This window comes from Schistocerca nitens, chromosome 9 (genome assembly GCF_023898315.1).
Source record: "Schistocerca nitens isolate TAMUIC-IGC-003100 chromosome 9, iqSchNite1.1, whole genome shotgun sequence".
NCBI lineage: Eukaryota > Metazoa > Arthropoda > Insecta > Orthoptera > Acrididae > Schistocerca > Schistocerca nitens.
The window spans coordinates 61,170,944-61,185,425 of record NC_064622.1 but is presented as its reverse complement, the minus strand read 5'-3'; the positions used below and the strand labels follow the sequence as shown (position 1 = coordinate 61,185,425).

The window sequence follows — 14,482 nt, the reverse complement described above, 5'->3', positions numbered from 1 at the left end:
GCCTGCTTTGTGGTTTTGAACAGCTGTTTTTCCTTTTGTTGCGAGGATTGTGTTCTTAGAGAGAGACTTGGGAAGGATTGTGATAAGTTGCAGGTAAGGAATTACCAGGCATAGGTTAGGTGGAAGAGTGAGGAGGTCACATTTGGATGGTAGTACAAAATAGGAGAGGCAAGGTTCAGCATTACAATTAATGTGTCTTAGGTTGAAGGTATTGGTAGCAAAAAAAGTGTTTCAGTTATATCAATTGGGAGAAGAAGATTAGGCCTCGGATGAGTCCATCGTGGTCAAACTTTGTGAGGGGCTGAAGGTGAGACCTCTGAATAGAGATGATACTTCTGTAGGATTGATTGTTCTGGTGAATAGATTGAGAACTGTGTTTTAGTTTTGTTTAGGTTTTGGGATTTGTGGGATGTTAGGACACAGTTTTGAGATGTTGCAGATGATCTACCAGTTGTTGGAGGGCAAGGTTTTCAATTTGGGAGATACGGTGTTGGTAGTTGGTGATACACATTATCAGGGAGCAGAGGAGGTTCAGGGATGCCTGCATCATGGTGATTTGTTTCTGTAGCATCAGGTTAGTGAGGGATAGAACATGGCAGAATGTAAATATTTGAAGGCCATTGTGAAATGAGAGGTGGCTTCCAGAAAGGGGAGTGTTATGGTTAGATTGTTAGGGGATTTGATGGTTTGGACAGCACATGTTCTCTGTGTGCTTCCCAATATCCTTAAACCCAGCAGTCCTGTATATTCATGCAGCCGCTTCTCTTTTCTCTAAACGTTTCTTTAGTTTTCCTATAGGCAACATTTATCTTTCCCATAGTCACTCATTGTTCTACAGCTTTGCATGTCTCCTCTAACCATTATTGCTTTGCCATTTTGCACTTAATGTCGGTCTCAATTTTTATACATCTGTATTCCCTTTTGCCTGCTTCATTTGTTGCATTTTTTGTATTATCTCTTTTCTGTGGTTGAATTCAGTATATTGTTTGTTATCCAAACATTTCTATTGCGCTTTGTGTTTTTGTCTGTTTGATCCTCTGCTGCCTTCACTATTTCATCTCTTGAAGTTATTCACTCACCATCTATTCTATTCCTTTCCCCTGTTTCACCCAGTCATTACCTAATACTCCCTTCTAACTACTTGTTCTTTCTATTCATTCAAGCTCGTTGTTGTTATGGTCTTCAGTTCTGAGACTGGTTTGATGCAGCTCTCCATGCTACTCTATCCTGTGCAAGCCTCATCACCTCCCAGTACCTGCTGCAGCCTACATCCTTCTGAATCTGCTTAGTGTATTCATCTCTTGGTCTCCCTCTATGATTTTTACCCTTCATGCTGCCCTCCAGTACTAAATTGGTGCTCCCTTGATGCCTTAGAACATGTCAGCTAATATTGTAAATATTACTCCACAGATAAAAAACAGAAATAATTGTTTATGATGAACCAAAATATCAAAAGTTTCTGTAGTAAGCTGAGCTGCAAGTTTCCACGTGATATGTTCTTGTTTGATGAAATATTAATATTTTCCTAGATCCTATTAATGTGCTGATTCTTATTGCCCTACATACTTCCCTCCCAAAGAGTGAAAAATTATTGATAGTGCTCAACAGAATTTAATTTTTTATCCATAGTTTAGACGAGGTGGCAGAGTACATTGGCCACTGCATCAGAGTGATTTCATTGCATACATCTGTTTAGCTTATACTTTGTCTAATTGCTATGTCTTCTGACAGTAGCAGATGATCCTTCGTAATGAAACTTCATTCATAAATGTCTGTTAATGTTCTTTTAACAATGTAGGAGAAGACAGATTGTTAGAATACTGGGGAAATGCAACCAGTCTACAAAAGAGATTACTCACCAATCAACCGCACAACCAGTTCTAGAATATTGCTCAATTGTGGAGGACCCGTACCAGATAGGACTAACAGGGGATATTGAATGAATGCAGAATAGGGCAGCACGAATGGTCACAGGTTTATTTAATCTGTGGGAGACATCATAAATATGCTGAAGGAACTGAAGCGGAAGACTCTTGAAGACCGACATAAACCATCACAAGAAAGTCTATTAACAAAGTTTCAAGAACTGGCTTTAAATGATTACTCTATCAATATACTACAACCCCCTATGTGTTACTCACATAGGAATCATGAGGATAAGATTATAATAACTGTTGCATGCCTAGATGCATTCAAACAATATTCTTCCCACACTCCATACGTGAATGGAACAGGGAGAACCCTAATAACTTGTACAGTGGGACATACCTTCTGCCATGCACCTCACAATGATTTGCAGAGTATAGATGTAGATTTAGGAGACAACACATTAAGTTGTATACAGGCACAATTAAAAGGCACTTTTTAATTGTGCCTGTTTGCAACTTAACGTGTCTTCTTTATGGTAAGTTGCAATCTGTCTTTTCCTACATTGCTGATATTCCTGCCTGGAGTTTCCATTGTTTTATTAATGTCCTTTTGTAATCTCATGTGTCATGCCATGTTTAACATATTTAAAATGCTCTCTGCACCTGAATTTGGGAATTCTATATCATATACTTCTTTTCATTATTTTAAATGTTTCTTGTCCTTTTCATGTACCTTTACGTGAAATTCAAGGCTAGATTTCTGATTGATTATAAATTGCATATCATCCTCATTTCCCACTGTAATGGACACTCCAGTTAATGTGACACATCAAATAAAAAAATGGGAAAGTTGTTACACAACTCTGGTCTCACTCACTCAAAGGTCAAATTTCACTGTCTTAAAGTGCAATGGTCATTTCACTTCTGGATAGCATCATTCATATTTTACATGTCATAAACTGTTCTCAAGATAGTTATCATCTCTACCTTTGCTTATCATTTTTGCATATAAATGATAAACAAATGAAAGAGATTGTATTCATCCAATGTTATTTAATTGTCTTAGAGATATATTTGCAAGCAGTTCTGTGTAAAGTTAGAATAATAACCCAGAGGAGAAGGAAACAAATCTATCTTTTTAGGTAGTATATGGTGTTTTGATCAGATTTAATACCTTTCCATAGGGAAATTCCATTAATTGTATTTTACATTTGTGAGGTATGTATGAGATGTTGACATATTTCTTTTGATAGATTTTAGATCTGTGTATTGGGAACCATGATCTATTTATGAGACGTAGGAAGCCCGATACTATGGAAGTACAACAAATGAAGGCCCAAGCTAAGGAAGAAAAGCTGAGGTAAGTATTTTTTGCGATAATATATGAGTTTTCAGAAAGTAAATTTTTAGTAATAGATATTTAGGTACCCTAATTTTAATTCAGATTATTCTTTAGGTAACCTAACCCCCTTTTATAGGAAAATATTGGTGTAATACTATATGGAGACTTCAGTACCATTTTTATGGCGCCTTCTGTGTAGGAGGAGGAAGCAGAACACTTCTTTGCCAATTTTTTTACTTCCAGCTGTGAAATCCCCAACAGTGATGAAGGGATGCAACTGAACATTGATGGTCATTGTGTTTGTTTATTTCTCACAAGTGGCTAGTTTTTCAGTTATCAAACCATAGCCACTGATTTTCAAGACTGTGACTTACAAAGACAGAAGTAAGATGACGGGAGACAACTATTCATCATTGTATTCCCTGGTACTAACAGCAGGTGGCTCCCTCTCGTCCTGGGGTCTGAGTGACCTGTCCTTCCTTTTTAACTTTCTCCTGCTATCTACAAGGAATGAACTAATAGTTTGAAATACTAGGATAGTGTTATATCTTTTTTGTGTGTCTATTGGCACTCGAAGATGTTAAAGTGGGAAAGACACCAGGGCCTGTCTGAATTCATCCCGAATCCCTCCTAAACTGTGATAATTGTACCAAAAAATGGCTAGTGGAGTTCTTTGCCAATATCATGATGAGTATGAGAATCCCATATGAAATAAAAAAGCCCAACATCATCGCTGTCCTTAAGCCAGTAAAGCCAAGTAGTGAACCAAAAAGCTATTGTTTGACAACTCTTCTTAGCTCAATATACAAGCTTTTTGAAAGAGTCATCTACAAAGAATCTCAGCTATAGTACTTGAAAAAATTTCAAGTGAACAAGCCAATTTTTGTCCAGAAAGAACCTGTACAGACCAGATTGTCATTCACAACCTAAATAGACACAGGCTTTCAAAAGAATTTTAAAGCTTCAACTGCATTTATAGATCTGTCAGTAGCCTATTATACAGTGTGGAGACATGATGATATGTGCAAACTCATTCAAGTCATCCCATGCAGAAAAGCAGTCCAACTTATTAATAACATTCTTGGCAGCAGGTCATTTTGGGTCATGCTGGGCAATAGGATAAGCTCTTCAAAGACACTAAATGATGTACTACCTCTGTATCTGTCCTCATCCAACTGCTGTTTAATCTGCTGATATGCTTGAAACTAGATAACTTAATTTGATATGCTAATGACTGAGTGCTGGCAGCGGTACATTGAAATATTGGAGAAATGGGAGTCATCTTAACAACTGATGTGGAGACTGAAAGCAGACTGCACCAAGGCAGAGATGGCATGCTTTCATTTGTGCAACAGAGCAACAAATGGACAGTTTCAGGTCTATTTTGGTGATAGACTGCTTCACCACAATCAGCATCCAAAATACATAGGAGTTACGCTGGATCAGACACTGTCCTACAAGAAGCATCTGAAAAACACCACAGTGAAGATATGATGTAGGCACAATGCCATACATAAGCTGTGGGGAGCAGCCTGGGGCTTCACTGCTGAAACTTTGCACACTTCAGCATTCAGACTGGTCTACTTTACTGCAGAATATGATTGAGCCGTATTCCACCCCCAGCCTTCAAGAAAAACAGCTCTTGTCTGTGAGTTTGAACACATGCGAGGTAACCCGCAACTCCCTGTCCCTCAAGACATGGTTATCCTAGAAAGAAACCACCTTCAGTCAAGAAAACCAGCCATGGAACTGCTCATGTCTCTGTTCACCTTAACTGTCTCATAAGAATATGCAAGACAGAGATTACTGCTTAAACATCTTGCACGAGTTAATAAGAGTGAAAAGCTAAGTGCATATTAGTACGTAAGAGAGGTGGGAGGGGGCATTGAAAAATAGACAGGTAAGAAAATTGAAGATGTAGAAAGCTAAAACAGAGTGAAGATAGTAGTTGCTGTGAAGAGATGCTGAGATGGAAAAAATTAACATAAATTAAGGCCAGGTGGATGGCGAGAATAGAGTATATGTTGCAGCACTAGTTCCCAACTGCTAATTGTGAGAAACTGATGTCTGGGGGAAGAATCCAGATGGCGTATGCAGTGAAATAGGCACCAAGGTCACGATTGTCATGTTGTAGAGCACGCTCTGAAACAGGTTATTTTGTGTTGCAAGTATACACCCTCTGCTATGCCCATTCATCCTAACTGTTAATTTGGCAGTAGTCATACCAATGTAAAAGGCTGAATAATGTTTACATAACAACAGGTATACGAGCTGTCATTTCACAGGTGGCTCTCCCTTTGATAGCATTTGTATATTTCGCCAGTTACAGGTCTGATATATGTGGTGGTAGGGTGGTGCATAGGGCAAGTCTTGCAGTGGGGATAGTCACAGGGGTAGGGGCCATAGTGTGGGGTGATGGGTGCAGAAGGAACGTAGGGTCTGACAAGAATATTGTGGAGATTGGGAGGGCGACAAAAAGCTATTCTAGGAATGGTGGGCAAAATCTCACACAGAATGAATCTTGTTTTAGGGCTTTAGGAAGTCGTGGCCTTTTCGAAGTATCTGATTAGTACATTCCAGACCAGGATAATACTGAATGACCAGCAGTGTGCTCCGAAGTTGTTTTTTGGAAGGATCAGCAGTTCCAGGATTGGACGCGATGGCCTGGGAAATCTGATTTTGAACTAGGCTGGTGGGGTAATTACGTACAGTGAAGGCTGAGGTGAAAATGGTGGTGTATTGCTTTAAAGAGTCTGCGTCCAAACTGTTGTGTCATCTCGTTGTCTCTTGCAGGATTGTACCAAGGGAAGCAAGGAGATGATGTTGATTGGTGGCTGGTATCCTCGTTTCTATAACACAAACTGCACACATATATTAACTGGATTCTTTATTCATAAAAATAGAAAATTACATTGGCGTTGTGGTACAAGCTCTTCTGTTCTAGTCCACTTTAGCCGCACTGATGGTGAAGTACAAAGTACAATATTTACACGATTTTGATCACTATGGGCTGCCTGATTCTGAGCTAGCGGCAGACTCAATGACTCGCTGGTTGCGACAGACTGGCCCTCTGGTCCGTGGCAGCGATCTAAATACTGGCGGCCAAGAGGGCATTGGTGGCACGTTGCCTGCAAGTCTATTTTTGGTTTCTGTCGATCTTCTCACAACCTCTTTGTGCCGCATGGGGTGCTGGTGCCAGCTTATGCTAGCACATTCCTCCTCCTCCTCCTCCTCCTCCTCCTCCTCCTCCCCCCCCCCCCCCCCACACACACACACACAAAGATGCTGCACCGTTGTCATGTAGTCACTGGACGTAGAGATGAGCCAGGAGCCATAGGTGTGGAGGATGGCATACTCCTAACTGTACCCTGCCATCTGGCTTGTGAGGCAACAGGAACATCCTCTGGAAAACTGCTGCCAGGGCACACGTCCAGGCCTGAGGGCGTGTGCTGGGTTGATGAAAGCGACGGTGATGGCAATGGCAGTGGCGATGGCGGGTCCAGGTCCGTGAGTTTGGCGAGCAGGGATAGTAAGGGCAATGGTGCATCATCGATCCGCTCCTCCTGGGGTGCCCTGGTGGCACCAGCAGGTGGCTGCGAAGGCCATGCGGTCCTGTGAAGCTGTGAATCTGGTGGGAGAAAATCAGCCGAATCACAGGGCAAATGAAATGCTCGAATTTGGTTCTGGTGGCGGCACTTCAAACCATTGGGACCTGCAATTAAATACACGGAAGAGCCAATGCTTTCCTGGATCATGCCTCTTTCCCAGTGCCCACAGTTTCCATAAACCCAACAAGAATGAGACAGCTTGGCACAAAGTGATACTTGTGGACCATTGGCGGTGCCAAATGCTGCAGTGGGTGTAAAAAGTGTAGTAGTGTCCGATGGCATCGGCCTTGCAGAAGTTCTGCCGGTGATGGCCTGTCTCGTGAGTGGGAGCAATAGGAGGCGAGAAAGAGTTACAGTGCCTGTTCCCTTGTGTGGGTGGTGCAAAGCTTGGTGATCTGTTGCTTGAAAATGCGTGCGAAACATTCTGCTTTATCGTTGGACTGCGGGGAAACGGTGCACTTGTTAGATGATGAATGCCATTGCATTCACAAAACTCTTCAAAATTACGTGTCGTGGACTGCAGTCTGTTGTCCAACACAAGTACCTCGGGCAAACCTTTGATGGAAAATATGGAGGACAACACTTGAATGCTGCTATGTGACATGGTAGAATTTATAGACACCGCAAATGGAAACTTGCTAAAAGAGTCTACCACTATGAGCCAAATAGTGTTCCAAAATGGTCCTGCAAAGTCAATGTTCACTCGTTGACTTGGCGATTGAGTCTTGGTCCAAGCTGGAACATCTGTGACACAGCAGATTGGTTTTCTGCGCATGCATGACACTGTGTTGTCATCTGTTCAATGTGGGCATCCATTGTACTTGACGTACAATGTCGTCGCGCTAACTGTTTAGTGCGAATAATCCCCTGATGTCCTTGATGGAGCAATTGCAACACATCCATTTGGGAATAAGCACACGCGATTGTCCACTGCCATTTTGAACTAGAATCACACCTTGTTGTACCGAAAGTTTATGCCGACGAGCAAAGTATCAGCGCACAGCTGAGTTCTGGATGCCGTTCAATGAACGAGGCCAAGACGTGTGAATGTATTGCAGCAAAATCTTGAGATCTGGGTCTGCATCCTATAGTGCAAGGGAAAAGATTCCAGCAATTCAGAACCCTGCGCATCAATTTGGCAACAAGATGTGACAGATGCATCAAAATCAGAGTCTGGAGCAATCAGAAGGCGACATAGGGCGTCTGCAGTGCCTTGCTTTGCCACAGGTCTGTACACAATTTTATACCAATACTGTGAAAGCAACAAAGCCCAATGTTGCAATTTTTGAGCAGTGTATGCAGGAACTGGCTTTATCGGATGAAACAAGGACTGTGATGCCTTGTGATCTGTCACTAAATAGAACTTGTGACCATACAAATAGTGATGGAATTATGTGACACTATACACAGTAATAAGAGATTCTTTTTCAATTTGAGAATAATTGCATTGAGTTTGAGTGAGCAATTTTGAGGCAAAAGCAATAAGCCTGTCTTGTGCATGAATTCTGTGCGAAAGCACAGTGCAGATTCTGTACTAAACAACTGTCACAAGCAAAGGATTTTTGTGTTTCTGAAATGCATCTTGACAGTCTTTAGTCCACACAAAAAGCACATTTTTGTGACCCAAGCGATGCAACGGAGCCGCGATCTAAGCGGCATTCGGTATGAACCAAATGTAGTATGTCATGTTGCCTAGTACTGACTGCAGTTCAGACACATTGCAAGGAACAAGCAGGTCACGGATTGCAAGCAAATGAGATTGGAGGGGGTGCACACCATGACTGTTTATCACATGACCTAAATACTGTAGTTCAGTTTGAAAAAAGTCACACTTTTCAAGACAATACTTGAGTCCTGCTTGTGACAGGACTCGAAAAAGAGTACGCAAATTGGCAATGTGTTCCTCTGGTGTACGACCTGAGATGACAATATCATAAAGGTAGTTTGAACAAAATGGCACTTTAGCAGTCAGCTATTCCAAGTAACTTTGAAAAATGGTGGAAGCGGAAGCACTGCCAAAAGGCAAACACAAATACTTGAACATTCCTAAGTGTGTATTGGCAATAAACACTTTCTGTGACTCTTAATCCCGTGGAATTTAAAAGTGACATTACACAAATCTATCTTAGAAAAGTAACATCCTGCACCAAACCTGTTCATAAGTTCTTGTGGGCAAGGTAAAAGATAAGTGTCAACTACTGTCTGTAGACTTGAAGTCAACATAAATGCAAATGTGACCAGAAGGCTTAGGCAACAAAACGAGAAGACTTGCCCATTGACTAGTTTGAATGGGAGGAATCAAACCATTACCTTACAGTTCTTTCAATTCTGTGGCTACTTTGTCTCTTAAAGCAATTGGAACAGAGCGGGACCGTAAAAACTTAGGCTGTGCATTGTCTTTCAATGTAACTTGCGCTACAAAGTTATTTGCTTTTCCCATTCCTTCTGAAAATGGTTCAGGGAATTCTTTAAGCAAGCTAGTGACACTGTCTTTTGGATCAAAAGCCGATATGGAAAGTATGTTGTCTTGGATGCTAAGGCCAAACAAATCAAAGGCATCTAAACTCAAAATGTACTCACTGTCTCTGGATTTCAACACAGTAAAATTCACTGTTCTAGTGTGATATTTGTAAGTGGCAGGCAAACAACCCTGTCCAAGCACTGGAATTTCCTATCCGTTGTAAGCAGTGAGGTGCTTGTTAGATTTAGAAAGGCATGGTTAGCCTAACTGATCATTTGTGGCACAATTTAGCAAAGTTACTGACGCACGTGTGTCTAACTGAAAGTTCACACGATGGCCAGCAGTTCATAAGAAGACAAATAGTTTGTTAGAACGTTGTTGCACAGCACTAGGCAGAGGAGGCGGCACAACCTTAATCATACTTTTGTAAGAACCTGTTGTTTGTTTAGAAAACACAATGTTCAGTGCATGTGCATGAGCCTGTTTTTTATGGGAGCGGACAAAATCGGCATTTTTGTGTTGCTGAAAAACTGTTTGGACGGAGCCTTGTTTTCAACACGTGTAACATGTTGCATTACGTGATGGGCAATCCTGTATCTCATGGTGAGCAAAACATCTAGGGCAAGACTTCACTAAATTCACAGGTCTGTTTACCTGTCTACATGTCTGTCCGCGCAATTATGTACGCGCTCGTTGTTGTGGCTGCTCGGGCGGTCGCGAGCAAGGAGGTGAAATGACCTGACAAATTGGGGCCTGGTCAAACTTATCGGCCGCTATGACACCTGAATCCTGTTGCTCTAAGATTTGCTTGGGTGCGACAGACTGCAGCAGACTTGCCATCCAGTCTGCAGCAGCGATCTAAATACTGGCAGCCGAGAGGGTGTTTGTAGTGTATTGCCTGCGAGTCAGTTTTTGGCCTCTGTTGATCTTCTCGCAGTCTCTTTGGCACATGGTGTGCTGGCGCCAGCTTACACCAGCACACAAACAAATACATTTGCTTCAAATGCCAAGGATCTGTGGGAGGGAAAGTTTGAAATGGAAAGGATGGCAACTGTCCAAATGTAAGTACTGTTATTTGTTACTAGGTTTAAAGTGTGTAGCTTGCATTTGGTGAGGATGAGATCAGCATCAAGGAAAGTGGCACAGGATTTGAAATAGGACCTTGTGAAATTTATTGGGAGAAGGTATTCAGAGATTCTAGGTATTTTAACGGATCAGTCTCACTCACCGAAGATGTCATCAGTGTATCTTAACCAGACCAGGGGCTGAAGACATATGGATCCGAGGAAAGCCCCCTCCAAGTGACCCATGAAAAAGTTAGCATAGGAAGGAGCCATCCTGGTTCCCATGGCCGTACGCCTGACCTGTTTGTATGTCTGCCCCTCAAATGTGAAGTAGTTGTTGGTAAGTATAAATTTGATTAAGGTGAATAAGAAGGATGTCATAGGTTTCGGATCAGGTGGGCGCTGACTGAGGAACTGTTCAGCAGCAGATGACCATGTACGTGGATGATGTTGGTATAGAGGGAGGTTGCAGCAGTGGTGACAAGCACTGGTGGGAATGGGGCGGGCACAGATTTCAGATGATCTAGGAAATGGTTAGTATCTTTGATATAGGAAGTAAGTCTGTGCACTATGGGCTGCAGGTGCTCATCAACTAAGGCAGATATATGTTCAGGGGGTGCTTTGAAGCAGCCACTAAAGGATGGCAGGACGATTGGGTTTGTGGATCTTAGGAAGAAGGTAAAAGATAGGAGTGTGTGGTTTGGGTGGGGTAAAAAGTTCTATGGATTGAGATGTTAGTCTTTGTGAGGGGCCTGAGATTTCAAGAAGGAACTGCAGGTCAGTTTGAATCACGGGGATGAGATCTCGATGGCAGACGCTGTATTATTTAGAGGTGTCGGACAGCTCACGTAGTCCGTTACTAACATACTTCTGTTGGTCAAGTACCATAGTGGTAGGCTGGCAGGATAATGATGGAGTCATCGGCTTTTAGGGAATGTAGGGATTGAAGTTCTGCAGAGAACAGGTTAGGGTCATGTTGTAGGGACCTGAGGAAGGATTGTGAAGCAATGCTGGGTGTGAGGAATTCTTGGAAGGATTGTAAGGATCCTATGCTCCTTCTGCACCCATCTCCCTATCCAATGGCCCCTGCCCCTGTGACCGTACCTGCTGCAAGACTTGCCCTGTGCATCCTCCTACCATCACCTGTACCAGCCCTGTAACTGGCAGAACATATACCATCAAAGAGAGGGCCACCTGTGAAATGACATGTCATATACCAGTTGTTAGTAAACACTGCTCAGACTTTTATATCGGCATAACTACCATCAATTATCAGTTAGGATGAATGGGAATAGGAAGAGGGTGTATATTGGCGACACACAATATCCTGTTGCAGAGAATGCTCTACAACATGTCAGTCGTGACCTCAGTGCCTGCACCATCTGGTTTCTTTCCTCAGACACCAGTTTCTCAGAATCCACAGTTGGGAACTAGCACTACAACATATCCTTGGTTCTCGCCACCCACCTGGCCTTATTTTACATTAATTTCTTCTATCTCACCATTCCTTCTCAGTGACTGCTCCTTTCTTCATTCTGTTTTAGTTTTCTACATCTTACATTGTGTTACATGTCTATTTTTCACCACCCCCATCTCGCCTCTGTTATGTACAGTGCACTTAGCTTTTCACTCTTATTAAGTCATGTATGTTGTTTAAACAGTAATCTTTGTCTTGCATATTGCCCTGTCTTCCACCTTCAAGCTCTCAGATTTTCAAATCTTGTCTGGTGCAGTCCCTAACAATCATTCTTTCCTTCTCATCTCGTCCGGTAAGTCTGCCCTGACCCATGGTTCTGAGTGATTTTCCTGAGATCTGCCCCTTTCCTAGACCTCTCCAGTCCTTTTCCTTCACCCCTCTTCCTTCCCCTTCAACCATTCTGCCCGAAGAAGGAGCCTCCAGCTCCGGAAGCTTGCTTAATTATATAACCTTTTATGTGTGTGTTCTCCCACCACTTGGTGAGTAGATCTTTTATCTGTTCAACACACACACACACACACACACACACACACACACACACACACACACACACACACCTCCTCTCTCCTTCCCATCTTTTCCCCACATACATATTTGCATCTGTAGCTTTCCATTTCTTTCTCTCATATTTCATTATAATCTAACTTACATCTGTTACTTATCAGCAGGCAATATTTAATTTTTAGTGGCCTTCTAGACCTTTAATCTTAGCTATAACTTGATTGTTATTTCATATTCACTTCCTGTACATGTGTCACTCACTATTCAGAGCTTGGAATATCACAGGTTCCCCTTCAGCACCTGAACATCTACCCTTCATGTTTCATAGTAAAATCTTATTAGGCTTCCAGGATCGTCAAGCGCTAAAATTTCAACAAGCTTGTGACATGAGTCCTCCTTGACCATTGCCAGGTGGCAACAGGCTGCTGCTTTCGTTAATGGCCTGGTCCTTGTATAGCCATTCCTTTGACAACAAGGTACCGTATTTACTCGAATCTAAGCCGCACCTGAAAAGTGAGACTCGAAATCAAGGAAAAAAAAAATTTCCGTAATCTAAGCCGCACCTGAAATTTGAGACTCGAAATTCATGGGGAGAGAAAAGTTTTAGGCAGCACCTCCAAATCGAAACAAAGTTGGTCCATTGTAATATGAGACACAATTTAGGTCGAGTGAATGACGATACAGCTACAGTAGTTTGGTTCGAGTCGTAAGCTTAGCATTTAAGCTTTACCAGGTAGCCATTGCTATGCGTCAGGCGCTCCGTCCGTATTTATACGGGTACCCTTCCTTTTTCACGTGCTTCGTCTGGTTTGAATTGATTGCTTATTTTTCTTTGATCTGATAAGTGCCGTTCTCTTTGTTATAGGTGTTTACGTCACTCTAAGCTTAAAATGCATTACTGTACTGTGTCATGCATTGTTTGTCGCATTCTGATAATGTGTGTTTACGACCTGTCGCCGCTCACGGCATGGCTTGCTTTTGAGCACGCTACCGCCGCTTACAATTAAAAAACGAAAGAGAGGAATCGTCTCATTAGCGAAAAAATGGCAAGAGATTGTTATTTGTTGTTACTTCACTGCTGCTTTCTTCGATAATGATAAACAAGAACCAAATAATAGACTGCATATGATAGAAGATGTTCGGAACGAGAGTTTAGCGAAAATTGTTCTCCGTTTGAAAATCTTTGCAGATGCCTCTTAAGTACATTACATTCTGCACAGAAATGAGTCATCTTAGATTTAAAAATCTAGTCAATTGCCGTGCTTCATTTCTGACTGTACCACTAATAATAATACGAATATAAACATGACATGATATGTATATTCTTCCGCGTTTGCTGTTGTCTCACTCTAGTTCGTAGTTTATTAGGCAGACAGGATTTAAATCAGCAAACACAAAATAATACATGGCAAAATGTTTATATTCGTATTATTCTTATGGTGAAGAAAATATTGCATGTGATTCACAATACATAAAAGTTTCTATTAGCAACCATCTCTTCTCACAGGTAGGAAAAAATTCAGAACGTGGAGTTGGCCATATTGACAAACATCCCAAACAGTCTTGCCAGTCGGATTTTCGTAGTACATTGAAATGCTGCTACATTTGAAGATGAACAATATGGAATTTGTATTTACTTCGTTGCATAATGTATGAAAATGCAGTGGTCGAAACTCGGGCCGGAGAAAAAAAGCTCGTCTTCCACCTTTTTAATTTATTTAGTGGCACAGAGGTTTGGCGTCAGTATTTATCTTTGTGCCTGCAAAGCATGCCTGTGTGGCGCTACATATATTCGACGGCAGAACTTAGTTGTGGCGGCACCTACCAACATTTTTCAGAACTTCCGCTTACTTTGCACTCGATTCTAAGACGCAGGCAGTTTATTGGATTACAAAAACCAGAAAAAAAAGTGCGGCTTAGATTCGAGTAAATACGGTAGTCAGTTACCACTTGGCAAGCTTTTGGGAATTGAACAACTTGTTGCAGCAGAAAACATGAAAAAAATTATTATTCCATGTATAGAACCAGGGTTTTTCCTCTTTTATTTTCTATTCCAGTTAAGTGTGTGTGTGTGTGTGTGTGTGTGTGAGAGAGAGAGAGAGAGAGAGAGAGAGAGAGAGAGAGGGGGATCCATGGGCGTGCACATGCCTCATTCAGAGTT

At 41.9% G+C, this 14,482-nt stretch overlaps 1 protein-coding gene across 1 annotated transcript in view; it reads left to right on the top strand.

Annotated features, from left to right (window-relative positions):
* The window catches only part of LOC126204462 (merlin), a 156,944-nt gene that overhangs the window by 54,328 nt on the left and 88,134 nt on the right, over positions 1-14,482 (top strand). Inside the window, exon 6 of the mRNA XM_049938849.1 lies at positions 3,122-3,228. Coding sequence (XP_049794806.1) covers positions 3,122-3,228 — 107 coding nt within the window. The remainder of the gene's footprint in view (positions 1-3,121; positions 3,229-14,482) is intronic.